At 43.7% G+C, this 19827-nt stretch overlaps 1 protein-coding gene across 2 annotated transcripts in view; it reads left to right on the top strand.

Annotated features, from left to right (window-relative positions):
• The first annotated feature begins 6160 nt into the window (after nt 1–6160).
• RAB3B (RAB3B, member RAS oncogene family) overlaps nt 6161–19827 on the top strand; it is a 53075-nt gene continuing 39408 nt past the window's right edge. The window contains exons 1-3 of one of the 2 annotated variants that reach the window (XM_027739434.2): nt 6161–6449; nt 11430–11510; nt 17384–17611. In XM_027739434.2, the coding sequence (XP_027595235.1) occupies nt 11490–11510; nt 17384–17611 (249 nt within the window). In that variant the 5' untranslated portion in view covers nt 6161–6449; nt 11430–11489. The remainder of the gene's footprint in view (nt 6450–11429; nt 11511–17383; nt 17612–19827) is intronic. The other variant, XM_027739435.2, reaches the window with a different exon arrangement.

Genomic DNA, 19827 nt, shown 5'->3' with positions numbered 1-19827 from the left:
CTACAGGCTTTATCCTCTGCTTCTCTTGCAAATTGTCTAATAAATTAATGATCAAATTGAACTCAGTAACTATTCTCAAGTTGTATTAGCCTTCAAAGTAAACCTATGTAAGTCCTAAAAAAAGGATCTGCGTTTTGCAAAATTGTCTTCTTTTTTCCCTCCAGCTTTATCAGTTGACCTAATAAAAAATTGGTCCTATCTGATGCTCATTTCATTTATAGCCTTAGATTGACATGATCAAAAAAGTCATTGCTATGGCTTTCTTTACTCGCCACCAGGGGGAGGACTCTGCATTTTCATCTCCAACAAATCATCATTAAAAAACCAATCTCTAGTGCACAATAGCAGGCTGGACCTCTGCGATTTTCCATGCACAGCTTTGCAGCGGCTCTGCCCCTGTCTTATCTCTGCAGCGAAATTACAGCCCATGAGATGTACATCAATTGTCCCTTTCTTTGCAAAACACTCTGATGTCAGAAGCAACATGGCCTCAAAGTAATTTTTAAGAAGTTCTTCACCTAGAGACAGATGTGAGCACTGTGCTTCATCCTTTACATTTAAGACCAACCTGATTCAAAATTACTCTCCTTCATGTCTTCTCTCACACAATTCCTCTCCTTCAGCACTTTATGCCTTCCAGACTTGCTACTTTGGAAGGAAAAAAATTCTGTGATCCTTTTTCCTTTGTTATTTGGCTGCCTCCTTTCTCACTAATCCTCTCTACCCTCTGTATGTTCAGCCATGGTGAGCAGGCACAGCTTCCCCACCCTCCCTTTGACTTGCTCTTTCCTAGACTTTGCTTTTGTCCTCTGTAGCAAGATGGAGCTTGGCACTTGCTGGCCTGGTCAGTGTTTAGCTGAAGTCTCAGCAGAACATGACATATGTGCTGCCACACGTGGTTGCTAGGGGCAGCTAGTTAACTCCTGTAAAAGCTGTTTCACATCTCTGGATTGCAGGGTGAACTTAATCTGTTACTTAAATATTTTTGTCTTTCCTACCTGTCAGCTTTGTACCTGGACATTTTAGTTGCTCACTCCTACTGCAGATTCTTTAAATTATTCTTCTTTTTCATCTAGATCAGGCTGGCATTTTCTTCTGTGCAGAGGGATCCATCCAGCAGTTTTTTTATATATGTTGAGTGATTTTATGGACACAAGCAAGTCCACAGGGCTTAGAGGACCTACTTGCAGGTTAGTGTTTGCTGTAGTTGTGTTTAATTATACACTGCAGCAGCTCAGCACTGCACAGTAACTAAGGCTTCAGATTAGTTTGCCCCCCTCAGCTTTGTTTCATTTGCTGCCCATCTGTGTGTGACTTGCAGTAAACCTGCATACTTACATAACTTCTTCAGATGCATCCTAGAAATCCCCATGGATTCTCAGCTTCTCCTCCTTCTGTGAGGTGACAACAAAACCCAAAGACACTTCAAAATTCTTAGTACGGACCCAGGGAACTGCCAAGCCAAATCAATCTCATGTAAACAAACCTGCTGTCAGTTCCCTTTTTCCCAGAAACAACCCACAGAGGAAAAAAACCCAAAGTTAATTAGGGAGTGCCTGGATTGCAGCTGGCCATCTGGCTGCCTGGGAGCAGAGGTTGCTTTTGCACCTGAGGCTGAACAGGCTCTAAGGAAGAGACTCAAGAAACCTTTCCTTTGCCATGTTTAGCAGCAGGGAACAAAAGTACAACAACCAAGAATGCCAGCACGCCCAGAGTGTCCTGTCTGTCATCCTGGCATGCTGAGTTTAGGGATCATCTATTTCAAATGCACTTTTGTCCCTGTGGCTGTCTGCCTGCCATCGTATCCAGCCTGCATCCAACTGCTAATGAGCTTCATTCACTGTCCTCACTTAAAGCTTGTGTAATGAATAGCTCTGAATTGAAGTATTATTAAACCCCTATGAATACAAGGTCATATATCCTTGGAGGTGATGAAACTTCTCTTAGGTTTTGCAAGAGGATTTGCATTTGCATTATGCTGTGGTATTTCTTTGCAGCTGACCTGGTGTTACGCCTGATGGGGTTTGCCCAACCAGGAAAACCACTTCAGGGCTGTTCCTTGACAACTGTGCAATAGGTGGATCAAAACCTGAGACCTAAGGATGGAGATTCAGAAAACACTAATGGTGGAATTACACTGAGCAGAGCTCTATCCAGAGGGTGGGATGAAAAGGGGAACTTCACTGCAAATCCATGCTTGTTTCAAAGACAGCAAAGCCAAAGATGAAGTTTCTCTAAATGGTTGCATCCCCCTTCCAGGCAGCTGTGTAAGTTGTCTTTGGCACTGACTGGTTAGGGGAGGTTGCTGCCTGGAAGGAACCAGGAAACAATTAATGAGGGTCTGTCAAAATGGTAAAAGTCACTTCTTCTCAAAACTATTTGGCATATTAACTCATTCCCGCTTTCCTCCTTGAAGAAACAGGTGCTGATTTGTTAAGCAGTTAGTCAAATAAACTCAGTTTGCTTTTCCTTTCAAAGTTTGTCCAGAGTAAGGAGTGGCTGTGCACAGTTCCCAGGCCTGCCATTGTCCCAAGAGCACCACTCCTGCCAGAGCTGGTGATTCACTCCCGCAGCGCCCGGTGCTACCACGTCAGCAGAGGAGGAGGAATCTCCACTGACAACTCCCAGCCAGCTCCTGTGACCTGTCACAGGCACTGGGGACAGGGCCTGAGTGATCCTCTCTAGGCTGTGAAAAATGTCATGACACAATTTTGTGATGGCTAAATCTGCAGAAGGTTCCTTTGATTAGGGATGAAAACAAAATAGATGCCCCAAACTTCTCTATTCATAATTATGTTGGAAGCAGAAACTGGCTGACCTGTGCTTACAGCATTCCAGGTTCAGACTCAGACCAGTAGGAGAGGCAGTTACACACCATCCTGGGCTGGCAGTCATCCCAGGACAGGGCACAGTGGCCCAACAGGTAAAGTGCAGGGAGCAGGCAGGGTATGTTCTAGGCATGGAATCACCGAGTGGGTGGTTGCTGCTCCTATGTTCTGCATTCCTGTGACCAACACAGCTGTCTCCTCCTCCATTTCCCAAGTCCCTGCTGTGGTGTGGGGGATAAAGGGGAGACAACTTCCTAGAGTTTCCCCTTTCTCCCATTGCTGCCACTCCAAGTCGGGGCAAGGGAGAGAAGCCCATAGAAGCAGAGAGAGGAGCTTGGGCAGAGCTGAAGGGGCAGAACAGTCTGGACCGACTTTGGCTAAGGCTGTAGCAACTGGCTGATTAGACATAATTTGCCAGTCTACATTCATTTTTTGGCCATTTTGCACATGCACAGCATGGTGTAGGTAGACATGCTGCAGAAATATTAATTGATAAGAACTGCAGATGTTCCCCCTGCTTTCTGAGTGTGTTTCAGGTCACCACACAACATGCTGTGCATGAAAGAAGCTGCATTGGCAGCACAGTCAAATTTGGATGTCACTTTATTGTGCTATTTCTGATATTATGAACAATGTTCAAAATGCCATTTGTAAGGATTTTGGTTAGCCCTCTTAAAGAGAATGGAATTTGCACACATCCTGGGGACACAGCATGGGCTATACGTGTTTTTTATTCCACACCAAGGCAAAGAAGCACCTGGGTGAGTGCTATTCAAAAAAGGAGGATTTTGTTTTCTCCTGGAGGTTAGCATGTTTTTATCTGGCTTCCCTTGATAACAGCTGGCAGTGAGCTGAAACCACCACTCCGTGTGCAAACTGTGGGATCCCAAACTTCGGGATACAGTTTTGTTTATGTATGCCCAATGCTTATAATGAGCTTAGGCAATGAATCTGTTAGACACAGGGTCATTACTATTATTACTTCTTACAGCATTACACACAGCAGACCTTCATCCTTGATTTAAGTGTTTTGGTGCTGCTCTTGCTTTAAGAATAAATAAATACATTAATTTAAAAAAACCCCTTTTTAGAAAAGAGGTAACTAAAAATATTAAAATTGTTTCCTTAGATCGATTGCACTGTGTGAGGATGCAGTGTCTTGAATTAAAAATGTTGGGAGGATAGTAGATATGTGTTGTGCTTGATAAATGTGCTCTCAGTACTGCTGTGAGAGAGTGAGATAGATCCACACGTCAGAAAACAAGATAAAGCACAACATCTGCTCTTCCCTTCTACCTCCGTGAGCTTGTGGGAGTTCTTTCCTGTTCCCTCATTTCCTCATCTATAAATCTAAAATAACACAGGCTTCCCTTACTGGAAGTTGTGTAAGCAGCTCATGACTGTACAATGTTAAAACCTGGAAGGGAAGTGCACTAAGAGAGCAAAATATATTCTCTCTGTAAATTATGGCCAAACAAAGTGATAGACAGAAAAAATCACTACAAATTCTCCTGTCTCCTAATTACCTGGGTGCATCCCTTCTTTTGGTTATCCCTGACGGAGAAAGGGCTTGTTTGTAAACACTGGGATTCAGGGGTGGCAAAAATCTGGAAAAGCCTTCGGAAATTAGGCTGAACAGTGGCTCTGTGCTTGTGGCTGCGATTATGGGACGTGAAATCAGGTGATCCCTAAGCAGATGCCCAAGTGAGCCTGAGTCATAAGTGAGCCCATTGCATCGAAGGTACAGGTACCTGCCCATGACCACTTGCCTTCTGTGTTGGTGCTTTATAGGGCTGTTGGCTCACAAGAGTTCTCTACACTGAGGATCAGGCAGCAGGCAGAGGGAAAAGCATTATCTCCGTAACTGCAGACACTATGTTGGGTAGAGTGGAAGTCAGGTTTTGGAAAAGGCAGAGATCACCTTTCCCAGAGCAACAAGAGGATTGCAAGGAGCTAGAAAGACTTTTGTAGGTGTCAAGCCTGTTAGGCTGTCTTTGAAATACCTTTTGTAATGAACCTGGGATTCTGTTATGCTGTTGATTATTTAGTTGCCTACACAAAGCTGATATCTTACTTAAGGCTTAAATCCAGGCCTGGTTTATATAACAATAATTTGAGTTGTGGTTTTGATGGCAAATAAACATTGTCATTCTAGATGAGGGTAGAAAATCACTCTGATGCTTGGTAGATTTGTTCCCTGAGCTACCTGGTAGATAGCTCGGGCTTGAGTAACATGGAGCAGCTGCATGGCATCTCCTATCTGCAGTGAGGTGTTCCTGTGATTGTTCCTAAAATGCACACCTTGGTTGTATGCCAGTTGTATAGCACTACCACATCAGCTACTCAACTGCCCTGGTAAAAATGAAGCAATAAAAGCAATTGTTAGACTCCTTTAAAGTGGTTGAACTGTTATAAAGCTCAAGTAGCTCCAAGGGCTGGTTGACATACAAGCCAGTCCAAAGATCACTGAAGATCAGATGCTGAATATCACTAGATGTGCTAAAGGCTCTTACAAGTAGACAAAACAATTGCTGTCCTGTGTGGGCAGTGTCCAAGCTGAGTCAAAGTGCTGCACATCAAACACAACGGCACAATGAGACTGAGTGGAGAGGGAACAGTGTTCTGAGGGATGCAGAAGAGTGTAGAGGCATCTGCAGCCCCCAGTTTTAAATCACTGAGTTCAAAGGTTCTCCCTGACTACAGAAACCCTGCAAATCCAGTACCTTCAAGTGGCTCCTGCTCTGGCATCTCTTTACAAAGTGTCTCTCTCAGAGCTGCTCAAGAACCCTGTCTTTGTGCTTAGGCGCTTGCTTAAATCCTGGCAGTGGGAAACGTGCTGCCATTTTTGCTTGCCGGTTGGGAAGCACCTCATTAGTTATGTCAGAGATACATTTAAAATGTCCATTATTTTGTTCTCTTTGTCCAGGGGATTATCTCTGAAAGCTTTTTCGGTTTCCCAGCAAGGAATAGACCACAATCAGGTCTCTGATTTGAACTTGGGGTCTGGAGGATTTTAAAGCTAAGAGGGTCTGCTGCAACTCCTTCAGCAGACCTCTTTCATGCAAACAGAGATCGCAATCAATGCCTCATTTTTCTGCCTTTTCATCAGTTCAGATGTAGCTCCTGATGCCACAGGTGCCATCACTAGGCTTCAGAGTTAACAGTTCTACTAATGACAATTCCAGACCGTGTGGAAAGTGAGACAAGGACGGCAAATTAGGGTGGCACCCGGGATGTCTTCCCTGCCACCGGGGCTTTAGGAACGACTGAGGTGATTCTCATCCCCAGGAGCGGAGCACGGGGCAGAGGGCGAGCACCTGGTTGGGGCCACCGAGGGCTCAGACAGCCTGCCTGTCTGTCCGTCTGTCTGCTCACCTGCCTGCCTTCCACCGGCGGCCGCTCCTCGGTGCCGGGCACGGCGGAGTCCCCCGGCCGTCTCTCCCAGCGGGGCCGCCACCCCCGCCCCGCCGCGCTCCGCCCCCGGGGCCGCCCCAGGTACCGGCGGGGGGGCGGCTGCGCCACGCGAGCAGCGGCCGCGGGACCCGCACGGCTCGGCTCGGCTCGGCTTAGCTTGGCTTGGCTTCGCTTATCTCGGCTCGGCTCGGCGCTTCTCCACCGCAGGTAAGAGCCGCGGCCCCGCGGACAGGGATCCTCCCGCGCCGTCGGGGCGCTACCTTCCCCTCGAAAGTACCGGGGAGGGGGCTGCCGGCGGGGACTCGCCGTGTCTCATCGCCCTCGCCGGGACTCAAAAACTCTTTCCACCCTCCTCGCACCGTGCGTCGGGGCTGTCCCCGGGCTCCGCGGGCCGGCGCAGGGGGCAGGAGGTGCCCGGCCCCGGGGCAGGGGGCAGGAGGTGCCCGCGGTGCTGGTGGGTGCGAACCAGCGGGCGCTCCGCGCCCCCGAGGTGCCGTGTGACGGGAGGCCCTCGGGAGCGACGGGGAAGAGAGGGCAATAGCAGTTCCAGCTCTAAAATAAACATTTTCCAGCAATGCGAGGCGATATAATAGTCCTTTATCTTTGAAATATCCTGAGCGCGGGGCGGGGGGGCGCGGGGGGAGGCTGGAGAGCGGGGCCTTCCCAGCTGTTCTCCAGCTGGTGTGTGACCCGCCCGTTCCCGTCACGCTGGGCATTGCTCGGCTTGGGGAGTGCGAGCAGGTAACAACACAACTACCCAGCGATAAAGCACTGCCGGGGATCGCGGCGCCGTTGTCGCTGCTGGGGAAGGGCAGAGACCCGGGGGGGTCGGACTGCACAGCCCGCCCGGAGCTCCCACCACAGAGCTGCTGGCGGGCGAAACACCGGACTTGGGTGTCCACCCACGCTGCCCTACGGCACTGGGCAGTGGGTCCACTGCACAAAGCCAAACGGATCAATCATTCTAATTTAGTTCATAAAAACTCTCCAGTTTGGCCAGTATCTGCTGTACAAAACACACTTTTTTTTTCCCCCGTACTTTTTGAGAATACACGTTTATTTTCCCCAGTGTTTTCTCCGTGCTCCCAGCAGCCCAGCAGTGCTGCTCGTCTGATGCAGGGGGTAACACTATGCTGTGGGACTGCAGGGCAATATCACCAACACCAGCATGAGTGGTTCCACCTTTTTGCTTCCCACAGCTCTGCCTTCACGCTGTCCTTTCCTTCTTACAAGCATGACATATTGTGTGCTTATGCAGTGCATCAGGTTGATCTGACCTAAATTGAGTCTAACCTGTCAAAAAAAGAAAAAGTGGGGGTTAATTTTAGCCTGGATTTTCCCTTGTCCTGAGACAATACAAGAATGCAGCCTCAGAATACGTGTTTTTGTACAATTCTTTGGTGGCAAATCTGGTTTCAACCTCTCCTGCTGTTTCCCATTACTTATTTGTGATCCAGAGCTGTACTCTCAGCTGTGCAAGTAACAGTCTGTGGGGCTTCACAGTAGCCTAGATTAGCTCTGGGTTCAAAATGTTTGGGGTTTTTTTTTCCCTCCCAAGGTAAAAATGTCACTGGAACTCTAATTTGGATTTGTGTAACTGTACCCAGATCATGGGAGAACTGGTATTGGTTTATAGTGGGTACAAGATTGAATCCATACGCTGCTGTATGGAAGTATATAACTAAAAGGCTTTTATTTCCTGCTATTTGTGTTTGCTATCCTGGAAGTGGTTGCAAATGCATTCACTGAGACTTTGGTATGATCACTGTCTTCAGGACAGTTTTATCAGAAGAATTTATAGTGTAAGTCAGAAGAGAGACAAATCCATCTTTAAATCAAGCTTCCTTTGCAATTTTGACAAAATCCTACTGTCCCCCTTGCAGATCTGATACACTTTCAGGTAACAAATTGAGAACACTTACTAGCTCTAGGTTTTACAACAATAGTTCTTGCTACATTTAGGTGTAGCAAAGGAATACATTTAGTATTTGTTAACATGATAGTTGTTGTTGTCGTGTCACAAGTCATATTAGTTGACTTGTGAGTGGTTCAGAGATAGTTTTTTCTACCTTCCTTTTATTTTGATGCCGTCCCAGATTAAAATAGGCAGGTCTCAGCGTCACATTTCAGGGTCTTGGATCACCCTGGGTGGTTGTAGTTCCACAGAAGGGCAGTCCACTTGGCCCTCCCCAGCAGATCCATGTCTGTTTGTTACTGGTTTGGCTGAGGAAGCAGGTTTTTCTGAAGCATTTCTCAATGGCTAAGGTTGAGAAGTATCCTGAACTGATCATTTCAGGTATGTTTTTTGCTGTAAAAATGTATCTTGTGCTTCAAGTTCTGCCTATTTAATGAGCTCCTGGAAATGTGTACTTAGCTTAGTGCAGCACGATAGTGTTTGATATTTGACGTAAGCATTACGATTTATGTTTGGAAGTATTAGCTAATTAAAACAGGGGAAATGGGGGATGCTTGTTGTAATCCCAGTTAGCAGGTGGCTTACTTTGCAGCATGGAGAACATCATAGCACAGAGAAATGAATTAACTTATTCATCACCAGTTTTCTGCTTGGAAGAGGAGGATAAAAGGCAGCAAATTAAACTTCAGCACTGCAGAGGCATCCTGAGCTGACCCTGTCTCTGTGTGGTTCTGGTGGTTTCTACAGGACAATACCAGTCTCTGGTCACCTGATTTGGTCAGGACAGCAGCTTGCTTTTACCTATAAGTGAAAGGTTTCAGACCCAGTGATGCAGAAAAATCTGTAGTGCTGTCTCCTGCACACTGGTGGAGGGGTGTCTACCTGAATCTGCAGGTGGTCTCACTCTAGCTCCAGGTAGGATGAGTTTCATCACAGATAGGATGAGTTCCATCATGTACCTGAACTTTCCTCATCTTCCACCACCGTGAGAGGGCATGATCATGGCTTTCTCCATGGAGGGCTGCAGAATGTAGCTGTGCCTTGCCTTCCAGCTGGGGAAGGATCAGCAGGGACTTACTCGCATGTATCTTGTAGCAGAGCTCATACAGATTCGTCCTGTGTGTTGCCCAGAGTTCTTTTAGGTCACTGTCAGTGTGTTCAGCAGTGAGATACTGGGGAGTACTTCACTATTTCCAGTTCCTTCTTGGAGAAACTGAGGCAGAGCTGCAAGGCTGGAGAGCCCATGAGAAGGAGACTGAAGTCTGTTGTCTCGGCCATCGCTGCAATGTTTGTGACAGGAGGGAAGGGTTTAGTGATGGTGAGTTTTGTAACAGCAATCAACCTCTTCGGTGCGTGCTGTTCTCTGGATTTGGGGTCAGCCTCAGCTAGTGATTCTGTAGGCCTAGAAGTTGGCTGGCTCCTGGGGTTCCAGAATTCAATGGAATATTCAGGGAATTGTGGAAATCTCTGCATCCACTCTTTGGATATAAGGAGGATATAAATCCCCTGTTCTGTGCATCCCTCGGGAGAGAGCTGAGCTGGGCTCAGTTAGTGCCTCCCCTTTACAAGGGGATGTTTTTCTCTGTATTTTCTGGCATAGCATGTTTGCCAATAGTCATGGAACCATGTGGTGATAAAAGAGTCACAAACACTCAAGAAAAGACTCATAGAACAGAGTAAAAAAGTGGGAACTTCTATTTCTTTACATTTTTTTACCATTGTAAAATTAGAGTGACTAATTCCTCCTTCCTGAAGGTTTTGTTGTGGCTCTAAAATGGACTTTGAGGATGTTGAACGTTGTGCAGGAAATGGGAGAGGCCTGGCTCCAGATACACAGAGACATTTGGCTTGAGGAAATCTTCCTAACGACAGTCCCAGCCTGCAGATGAACTAAAGGTAGTTATGAAATTAGAGAGTTGGTGGCAAAAAGGTGATATCTGCTGGTTTTTGACTCTTGTTCCACAGCCAGAAAGTTCTTAAAAACCTTTTTAAAGCTCTTTTTAAAGCCTCTGTTCCCAAATCTAAATGGGTAATAGTAATAAATAACCACTGACATTGCTTAGAGATTTTTTATCTTTCAGTTGCCATGCATATATTGAACTTATTTGTAGCATGTAAATTCCAGAGCAAATCCACTACAAGCATCTTCTTGTAGAGACTTCTAGAGTCATCAGTAAAGGCATTTTAGTTTTTGCTGACAAGATGAGGAGTTCATATTTTTAAAGTAATAAACATAGACTTTCTATGTAGAGAGTTGAATTATCTTTGTTCTAGATTTATCAATTGAGTTAGTTAGATGGCACCCCAAAATCAAGTTCTGGATGGTACTGAAGTGCAAGCCAGAGGCTGTCCCAGTGAGCAGCTGTTGCAGAAGGCAGGGGTATGAGAAGAGGAGGAAATGTAACCGATACCAGAAAACGTGCAATACTTTGGGCAAGAGCAATGTGCAGCCTTGTTGCCAAGTGAGGTGATTGTCAATTGTGTGGGTCGTGAGAAAGGATTTGCTTTTGATCCAAGTTCTCACCTGGAATAGGTGGCTGCAGCTTGTTGTTTACATAAGGTCCGAGTTTGCCCACGTGTTTTGTCAGTCTCCACAAGGCAAGATAATGTAAGTCAGGATGACAAAAGGTGGTGTGCCCTGCTTACTGGAGAGGCAATGCACCAGAGAAAAAGTTGGCCTTTAGATTGCATTAGCCATAAAAAAGATGACTAAATTCTGTTATGTTTTTCTGCTCTAAATCCAGAATGACTATTACTTTGAGGCAGTTATTTGTGTATAGATGTGCTGTAAATTGCAGACATTTCCATGTCCTATTGCAGTTGCCTTTGCAGCACAGTAGACTTTGATCCAGGCTTTGTGCAAAACACCAGTGTGTACAGATATATTTCAGCTGCTCCTTGGTTTCATTTGCTTTGCTGCCTTTCTGCAGGAAATGTGTGATGATTCCTATTTAAGGTTTTCCATCCACTTGTAAGATTGATCTGGAAATTTTATTTTAGCTTAATCAAGATAATCTCCCTTTAATAAACTTTAAACTGATGGCTCCAAATATCTGCTGCTATCTTAATATCTGTCACTAACTCAAGCACTGTTTCTATTCTCTTTGTACACTGCAGGACTTTCCTCTTCCCAGAAGGAAGCTCAGACTTTACACAGCAGTGTGTTCCCAGCCTAACCTGCCTACCCATTAGTCTCCTACCTACTATTCCCTAATATTCTCATTATCCACCTTTATCACAAACATTTTAATCCTTTTGCTTCTACATCGCAGGTTCAACAGTGTGACCACTCTATTGATTCATATACTCACAGCAAAGCCTTCATCTGTCTCATGGATTATAGATCTAAATTGGTAACTATCGCTTGCTTGCAATATTTATTAGCAGTTTTTGTTACTTGCTCACACTCTGTTTTCTGCTTCTGATAAATCTCTCTTGTAGTACAGCAGTTGTATAAGACTCCATAAGGTCATGGCCTTATTTCCTTTATGAGCTTTATTCCTAGGACAACACACATTGGCTGTAAAAAATTTCCATTACTTGATAGAAATTTGATTCAGAATTTAATTTCTGAAAAAGAATACAAAAATATTTATTTTCCAGTGACAGAGCACATAAAGGAATGAGTTTTTATAATAGAAAATTAACATAGATGTATAATTTGTGAACTAGAATATTTTAATTTAAATGCATTTTTAAAGACTCTTTTTGGGGAATAAAACCCTACAAGGTATTCACTCTTTAAAAAAGAAGTTACACTGCATGTTAGTAACATCTCTCATGGGTTACTGTTAAACTGTCAATATTAGAGATTAAGAAATCTTTTGGTTTATCTACTCTTTTTTGTTGCTTCCCTACCACATAACTTACAGAGTAGTTTCCACAGTCTTTTAGCATCTTCAGGGCTGTCTGCAGTGCTGCTGTCCTTTGTTTCTGTAAGAGCCTTGGCCCCTGTGTGATCTATTTGACTTTAGCACAATGCATGTGGGTTTTTTTTAAACTTTGACCTTTAATTGGGCTCATTATTTCTGCTTTACCAAATGAGTGTGTCTGGTAGTCTCTTTTCTTCCTTCCTCACTCCTAAGTGCCTATGGATAGCCAGGAGTCCAACAGGTACAGCTGTGTTTGTGACTATGCCCCTTCCCTTGTTGCCTGCTGTTACCATTTATTCCTTCTAGACTGATAGACATCAACTTCTTTCTTAGATATTCTCTCTTGGCTGACCTTGAGCACTGGAAGTCAGAAACAGTACTGTGGAAGTAGGAAAAAAGACGTTTGGACTCTGATATAAAGGAATGATTTAACACTGGCAGCTCTGTGAAAAGAGTGTCAGGAGAAACAGAGGGGCCCAATTGCTGAAAACACAGACATACACACACAGAAAATGAGGCTGGACCCAGCCTGGAGCAGCTGTCATAAGATCTTTGACTCTTAGAAATTTTGTTCATCTGCCTGAACAAAAAAATGTGTCTGTGCTGGCAGATGATGATGAAACAGTTAAACAGTCACGTTTAAATTGTTACTGGTCCTGTGTAACACAAAACATACGTAGGAAATTTTTGCCTTTAAAAATGAAGCAGTGACATATTAAAAGATGATTTTACTGCTATAAATGCCCAGAAGCTGTAATATCCAGAACACAGAGGTTCATAAGAAATTGAATTTGTTAGTGGGTAGTTTGAAGTACAAGTTGCATCAGTGTGACCACGTTTCATGGTTAACTGAGGTGACTGACAGAAGACAAGGAGACTTTTTTCCAAACTCTCACAATGTTGTGAGAGAGAATGAGACATGGAAATGGTCATGTCTGTGAACACACTCATTTGGTTGCTAATAGAGATGTGTAACTTCCATGGGAATGATTGGATTTCTTGTTTCTTGGCTGTGAGAGGATAGAGAAGAGCACCCTCCATTAGTTTGTAGCCAAAACTTCAAGGGGCTGGCAGCACTTGGAGTCAACCTTAGCTTTTTTTCCTGGAAGTAAATGAATGGTGAGATACAGCAGTTGATTTCTAGCCAACACTTTGGACAGTTCATGTATTTTACTGAAGTTGGCTGTGGGCAGTAAATGCCCGCAGCCACTGCCCGCAGTCACTGCCAACAGGGGTAGCAGTGACCACTTCTAGTGATTTCTAAGAGCAGGAACACTATGCTGTTTGGTGTTTCACTACAAACTATTTTGATTCTTCACCATGATGTTGGTCACAAATTGAAGAGCACAGCTGTGTGAATCCATCTGTATGACACATTTCAGTGAGCACTGAAAGCAGCAAAGGCTGGTTTCCCATGGAGGTATCTTAGGGCAATAGGCTTTTTTCTTTTAAACTTCATTAGACCAAAATAGAAACTAAATGCAGGAGAGCCGCCTTGACCGAGGAACATATTCTTTGGTGGCTAATAAGCTCTGATTAAGATTTTATTGCTTTAGAGCATTTGCAGCAACCTGCTCTTACGTGGTTTCTTTGTCTAATAAAAGATGAGCTCACACTGCAGGCTTTTTCCTCAATAGGGAAATAATAAGGTATCTCATAGCTACGTAACTGCCTATTTTCACAAACTAGTTGGAAGTGGATGTGTTTGAGACCTTGCTCCCATTACTAAAGCACATGGGGGAAAAAAAGGTTGTCAATTTTAGTATGCTCTTAGCTACAAAGCAGCGGGCAGAGAACTAAATGATGCAAGGCCTCATACTGAAGTGTCCTCAAGGACAATCTGATTGGCAGCTTTTTCCTCTCCCGTGTAATGGGTTTTATGGAATGCAGGTATTTTATTAAGGATTATTCCAAGGCAGTCAAAATGGAAACATTCACAAGCATCTCCTTTGCCCTCTGCATGCCAGTTGTATTTGACGTGATCTTCTGCACTTGAACACTAGACAGCAGAGATGCTGCTCTACTTGGAGCCATCCTGAATGAACCGTGTATGTCCCTGTGTGCCCAGGGAGCAGGGGGCTACACTGCCAGCTAAATGGCCTTGGACCAAGGAGGGAATACAACCCCCTGAGAACAATGGCTGTGTGAGCTGTTTGGATGATTTGGAGGGAGCTGCCCATTGTCATCGTTCCCCTCTGCTGCTGCTGCAGAACCTCCTCCAAGCGCTGAGGGCCTGCAGGAGATGTGATTCCATGGACCTGTCTCAGTAGCATAGCAACTGCCATCAGTTCCCACTGCTCTGTCCCCTCTGCTTGGCTCCCTCAGCTGTGCTGGATCAGGAGCTGAACCAACTTTACAAACAGCCCCGCAGAACAGAAGTTGTAGGAAGATTTATTTTTAACTGGGATCTCTCTGTGCTCTGAACAAGCTCTCTGTGGGGTACAGGACTGGCATGACTAGGGAGTGCTTGGAGCAGGAGTGAGACAATAGGTGAGGAAGAGGGAGGGGAGGAGAACGGGAGAAAGGTCTGCTGTTTCCTGGCTTCAGAATTCAGCACCAATTCAGGGGCAGCCCTGTGAACACTTTCAGCCCAAATGCTGGTGGAGATCATCTTCAGTCATGATCTGCCATGAGAGGAGTAATCAGAAATTAGAGCAAAAGTCCTTTCAGTTCCACTCTATTGACCGGGGTGGGGGAAGGGAAAAGTCAAATTTAAGCAAGGGGATGGAATTTTCTTTGAAATCTTTGTGCTCTGATGCTGCCTCTGGTGATTCAGGGCGCTGACCTGCAACATCTCCAGCGGAGCACAGAGGCAGGCACAGGCCAGCGAGTGTTGTGCTTCTATGACAACAGCCCCGCACTCCGTGCAAGTATCATTTGATCTTATTTTCTGTGTTGTGCTTCTAACAAAGCTGCTCGAGCTGGCCACATTCTGTAATTGCTTTCTTAACTGACATCTGAAAGTCACATTCTTAGCCAGGTACACTTCTGATTAGAGCAATCTAGAGGGGTTAATAGAAGCAGCAGTGCTTCAGGTAAAAGATCAGCTTGGAGTGTGCGGATGGATTCTGTGAAAGCAGGGGTAGAAAGAAGATATTGATTCCTGTATGATTAGTGGAATACTTCTTTGTTAAAGGTCTGCCTCTGAATCTTTAAATGACCAGCCTTCAAGTGGTGAGGGCTTCTCACTTTTTTCAAGCCTCTGTGAGTGGAATGGAGAAGTAGAGATTTTTTTTTTTTTTTTCTTTTTCACTTGAGTGCACGAGTGTTCTCAATGGCATTTGTGGAAACTACAGTGTGTACGGGGAAGATAAATTACTGAAATGGACAACTCTCACTGTCTTCCAGCTTGGTGATGGTACAAATCAACCTGATAGATAATCTTTACAGCTGAGATTTCTGAGATTAAGGAGGCAGTGAGTGCATTGGCCTGAGTGTTTGCATGGAAGTCAGTCAGATGCCGAATTCTTCATTTTAGAAATTCCTGTTGTGAACACAACACATGGGTGGAAGAGCTGTTTTCTGGTACACTGATGAGAAGAAGATTTGTTCCTGTGTTTTCTGGAGTGTTTCAAAGAACTGTGCAATCCGACAGAATAGCAGCTGAAGCTCAGAAAAGAGTGTATCAAAATGTGTTGTATCCTACAGAGAAACACTTGTGGGAAGATTTTATTGCATTCAGTGCAGCTGTTCACTATTGAGCTACTGATAAATTGCTTCAGAAACTATCCTTGTTAATGTAATCTCTGAACGAAATGTCTACTGCACCAGCCCTTCTCTGTGTGAGAAAGTTGCATGTGTTTAATTAGAGATAAACCATCCTGCATATTGTATTGAAGTTTAAACTGGGTTGGGTTTGGTTCGGTTCCCCTCTGTGGGGAATTTAAGTTAAATTATTATCCCTATTTAAATTGCCTTTGGACAGCATTTTGGTTTATAGCTGTTTAACTACAGTGAATTTTGAACTGTTTGTTTTGGGTTTTTGGTTTTTTTTTTCAGTAAATGAGTGAAGTCCTGTGTGCAGGTGAGACTTAGTAAGAAGGAAAGTATTTGGCCACATGGTGAGAGTAGACATTGGAGGGAGTTTTGTTCCCAAATGTGCCTATAAATTTTAGTTGAGGGGAAAATTATTTCCTTGGATGCTGGGGAAAGATGAGTCTTGGGTCTCCACCCAATGCTTTCTGATACTGCACACAAGTAGCACAGGTCCTGCTTTGGATGAGTAGCTGCTGCTCAGACCTGTGCTGTCATTGCCCCAGTTTGCAAACCGTGTGACTCGTTAAAAGGACTAAGACCTTTGGTTGTTTGATGTGGGGTAGAGTTTAAAACAGCATGAGAGATTAAAAGTGTGGTATAGGTAGTAAAAGGTAAAGTTTCCTTTTCCTCCTTTGTAGTAATTTGGTCTGTGTAGTTGTGTTCTGCTCTGTACAGAGATGAAAAGTCAGGGCCTTGTCTTCTCCCATGAAGTGTCTGGGCTGCGTTCATTAAAGCAACCAGGGTTGCTCAGTGAGTCCTGATATTTCAGATTCAGCTGTTGTTTTTTGGTTTCTGAATCCAGTTCAGGGTCACAGGGATCTCTGAGGCTGCATCTTCCCCCCTCCCCATTCCACTAAAATTCACAACTCTCACAACCACATAATAAAAGGGATAATTTATCCATTCCACATGCTGCCTGCAGCCACACTGAGCCCTCATATTTTATGCAGGTGCTGTTCATTTCAATTGCAGCCTTGATAGTAGATGGGTGTTGGATAGAGTTAAAATTTCAGCTGAAATTCCTGGTGTTTCATCTTATCCTCTTGCCTTTTTTTCTTTTTTTCTTCTGTAAATGTTGAGAACAGAACTTTTCTAAGGCTAAAATGGTGGTGGTGCGTGTGCTAGAAGTGCAGATTTTCCACAGAAGTCATAAAAGGAATTATTTAGGTTTATTTACCTTGCAGGCTGCTTGATGAACTGCACGGTTGGCTGCACTGTCAAAGATTTTAGTTCTTGGTTGCAGTACTGCAGTTTATTGGAGCAACAGAAGTGGCACCTTGCCACAGGAGTAAAGAATGCTGTTTCCCCACGAGTATTTGAACAATCTGCAATAGCCATCTGTTATTCTGTTCAACACAAAGCAGTGCAACAGGTGTATTTCTTGGGTTTGGGAATCTTAGCTGTACAAGTGAATAATAGACATTTAAAGCCAGGATTTAAAAGAAGATTTCAAAGTGTGTTCCTCTTTATTCAGCAGATATAGTGGTTATGACATTAGAAAGTAGAGAGGTAACCTAAACATATGGTACACAGTTAAGGAAAACAAATGCTGAACTGCTCTTAAATCTGTTCTTTTTCCATGTTTGTCATTGTCTTAGATGGCTTCAGTAACAGATGCCAGATACAGGCAGAAAGATACTTCAGACCAAAATTTTGATTACATGTTCAAGCTCCTGATCATTGGCAACAGCAGCGTGGGTAAAACATCCTTCCTCTTCAGATACGCTGATGACACTTTCACACCAGCCTTCGTTAGCACAGTAGGGATTGACTTCAAAGTGAAAACAGTTTACAGAAATGACAAGCGGGTGAAGCTGCAGATTTGGGTAAGTGCCAGCGTGTTCAAAAATGCTTTATATTAATCCCAGCAAAGATATCATGGTAAAAAATAGCTTGTTTGGAAGTAGATTTTTGGATTGCTATAGATTTTGGTTGTTCCTAAGTTCTGTGTGGCTGTATCTTTGCATTCCTGCAGTGAGCTGAGTTCTCTGTATTGCTGGTCAGAGCCCTGGTATTGTCTTAAGCAGCAGCTCTATGATCTCAGAAGTCAGTGTCTATTAAACTGCAACAAACTCTACGCAGGTCTGAAGCCCTTTAGTAACACTTTTTCAGTGAGCAGAAATTCAATGAGTGCTCAGTGAGTGAACTCTATACATAACTTCTACTATGGGTTTATGTCCTCTACATACATACTTGTATCTTCCTGCAATTCCTGTACCTGCTCAGCAGTGCCAAGCTTTTCTACCCAAATCTGCCCCAGCTAAGAGCTTGGTTTTGTAATTGATTTACATACACTGGATTTATAAATAATCTTTAATAATTATATTTAAATGTAAAATTATAGTAATCACGTGGTTTTTTTAATTTATTGTGGTGAACTTGAATTGTCACAATAAATAGTGAGCTTATAAAATGAGGATTTTTTTTTTCTTTTAACTACAACTCTATTATTCGTTTTATTTCTGGGTTGCTGGATACAAGTTACAACAAATTACTTAATAAAAGATCCTTTTTGTGTTGTAAAATCCTGATATTGAAACTAACGTAGATAACCTGGCATGAAGCTGTTTGATTTAATTTAGGGTTTCGGTAATAAAAAGGTTTGTACTTCAGGCCCAATAAACAACTAAAGATGATTTTCGTCCAGTTGGTCTTTCTTAATTTTGGAACATGGAATTTTCTAATAAGTTGTGTAAAAGCGAGACAGAAAGCACCATAAAATATTTGGGTTATTTTCAAAGATACCAGGATTAAAGTGAATTAAGCAATAATCTTAATTAAATCTGTTTGAAGGCTTTGGGGGGAAAAAGGCTTTAATAACCTTAAACTTCTTATGGAAAGAGATGTCAGGTGGATTCCTCAGAGGGTGCTATCTGTAGGACCTGTGATGTTGGAGTTACCAACAACACTGTTGATTTAACATTTATTTTTAATAAAAGGTTCATTCAGTGTTTGACAGTTTCCACAGTAACTCGTGTTCTGTTCTTCTCTCTTTCTGTGCTCATTGCATGAGCCCCTTATGTGAGTTATGATTCAAGGACCTTAACAAAAACATCGTGTATCTCTATTAAAACCACAGTGTTTGTTTATCTCCTGCCCATCCTGAGATTATATGTTTAATTTCAATGTGTTCTTCAGAGTACATGTAGTAATAGTGGGGTCCATTAATATACCAAAATTATGTGTTCCTAAGTGTAGGAAGGAAGAGTTTTCTTACCAACCCATCTTCCAATTACTTTTTAAAAAACTACTTACAGCTGCTATTGAGTTTCTATGAGTGTAGGGCTATGTGGCCCCAGTGAACACTTTGCTTTGACCTACAATTTTCCAGTTATGTTGACTTTTTAAATTATGCTCCTCGTGAGCTTGATGTTAAGCCAGGTTTAATGTGAAACCAAGTGAAGAAGGAGAAGTACAAGTGCTTAATTTAACCACTTCAGATGTCTTTATAGAATTCAGAGAGAAGCACTTCTGGGAACCTCTGATGCTCTCTGTCTGCAGAGCTGGGTCTTTCTGAGTTCAGGGGTGCTTGTGGAGCTCTCGAGTGTGCACAGCTGTGGCAGACTCGAGGTGCTCAAGGGCTGTGCCAAATAACCTTGTTTTGTGCTCTGCAAATCTCAAGGTGAGGGGGAAGTTGCTGCTGCTGTGCTGTGATCCAGAGAGATCAGTGGTCAGCGGGACTTTCTACACTGAGTGTTGCCTGTGTTGAACAGAAGAGAGGATATTCAGGTGCAGTACTCCAGCTACAAACAGTTCCTTGGGTTTTCTTAAAGCTGAGAAAAATAAGTGCCAAACAGCTGCATGTGAAGACTGACAGCTGTGTCAGTAAATGTCTTTCTGGCCTGTCTCGAGCTTTTGTATCTCCAGCAGAAATTGAGGAGCATTTTAAAGCCAGAAGTCCCACGTTTGTGTTCGCTGGATTTGAGGAAGTCTGTGTTTTGTGAATCAGGATTTCACAAGCTGTCAAATGTAATGATCAAAAAAGAGTGCTCCTCTGTTTAATTTTGATGTCATTGATGGGCCTCTTGCCTTGTTGACATTA

Source organism: Pipra filicauda, unplaced genomic scaffold (genome assembly GCF_003945595.2).
Source record: "Pipra filicauda isolate LSUMZ 115617 unplaced genomic scaffold, ASM394559v2 scaffold19_size4547281_pilon, whole genome shotgun sequence".
NCBI classification, from domain to species: domain Eukaryota; kingdom Metazoa; phylum Chordata; class Aves; order Passeriformes; family Pipridae; genus Pipra; species Pipra filicauda.
This window is presented reverse-complemented; position numbering and strand designations above follow the sequence as displayed.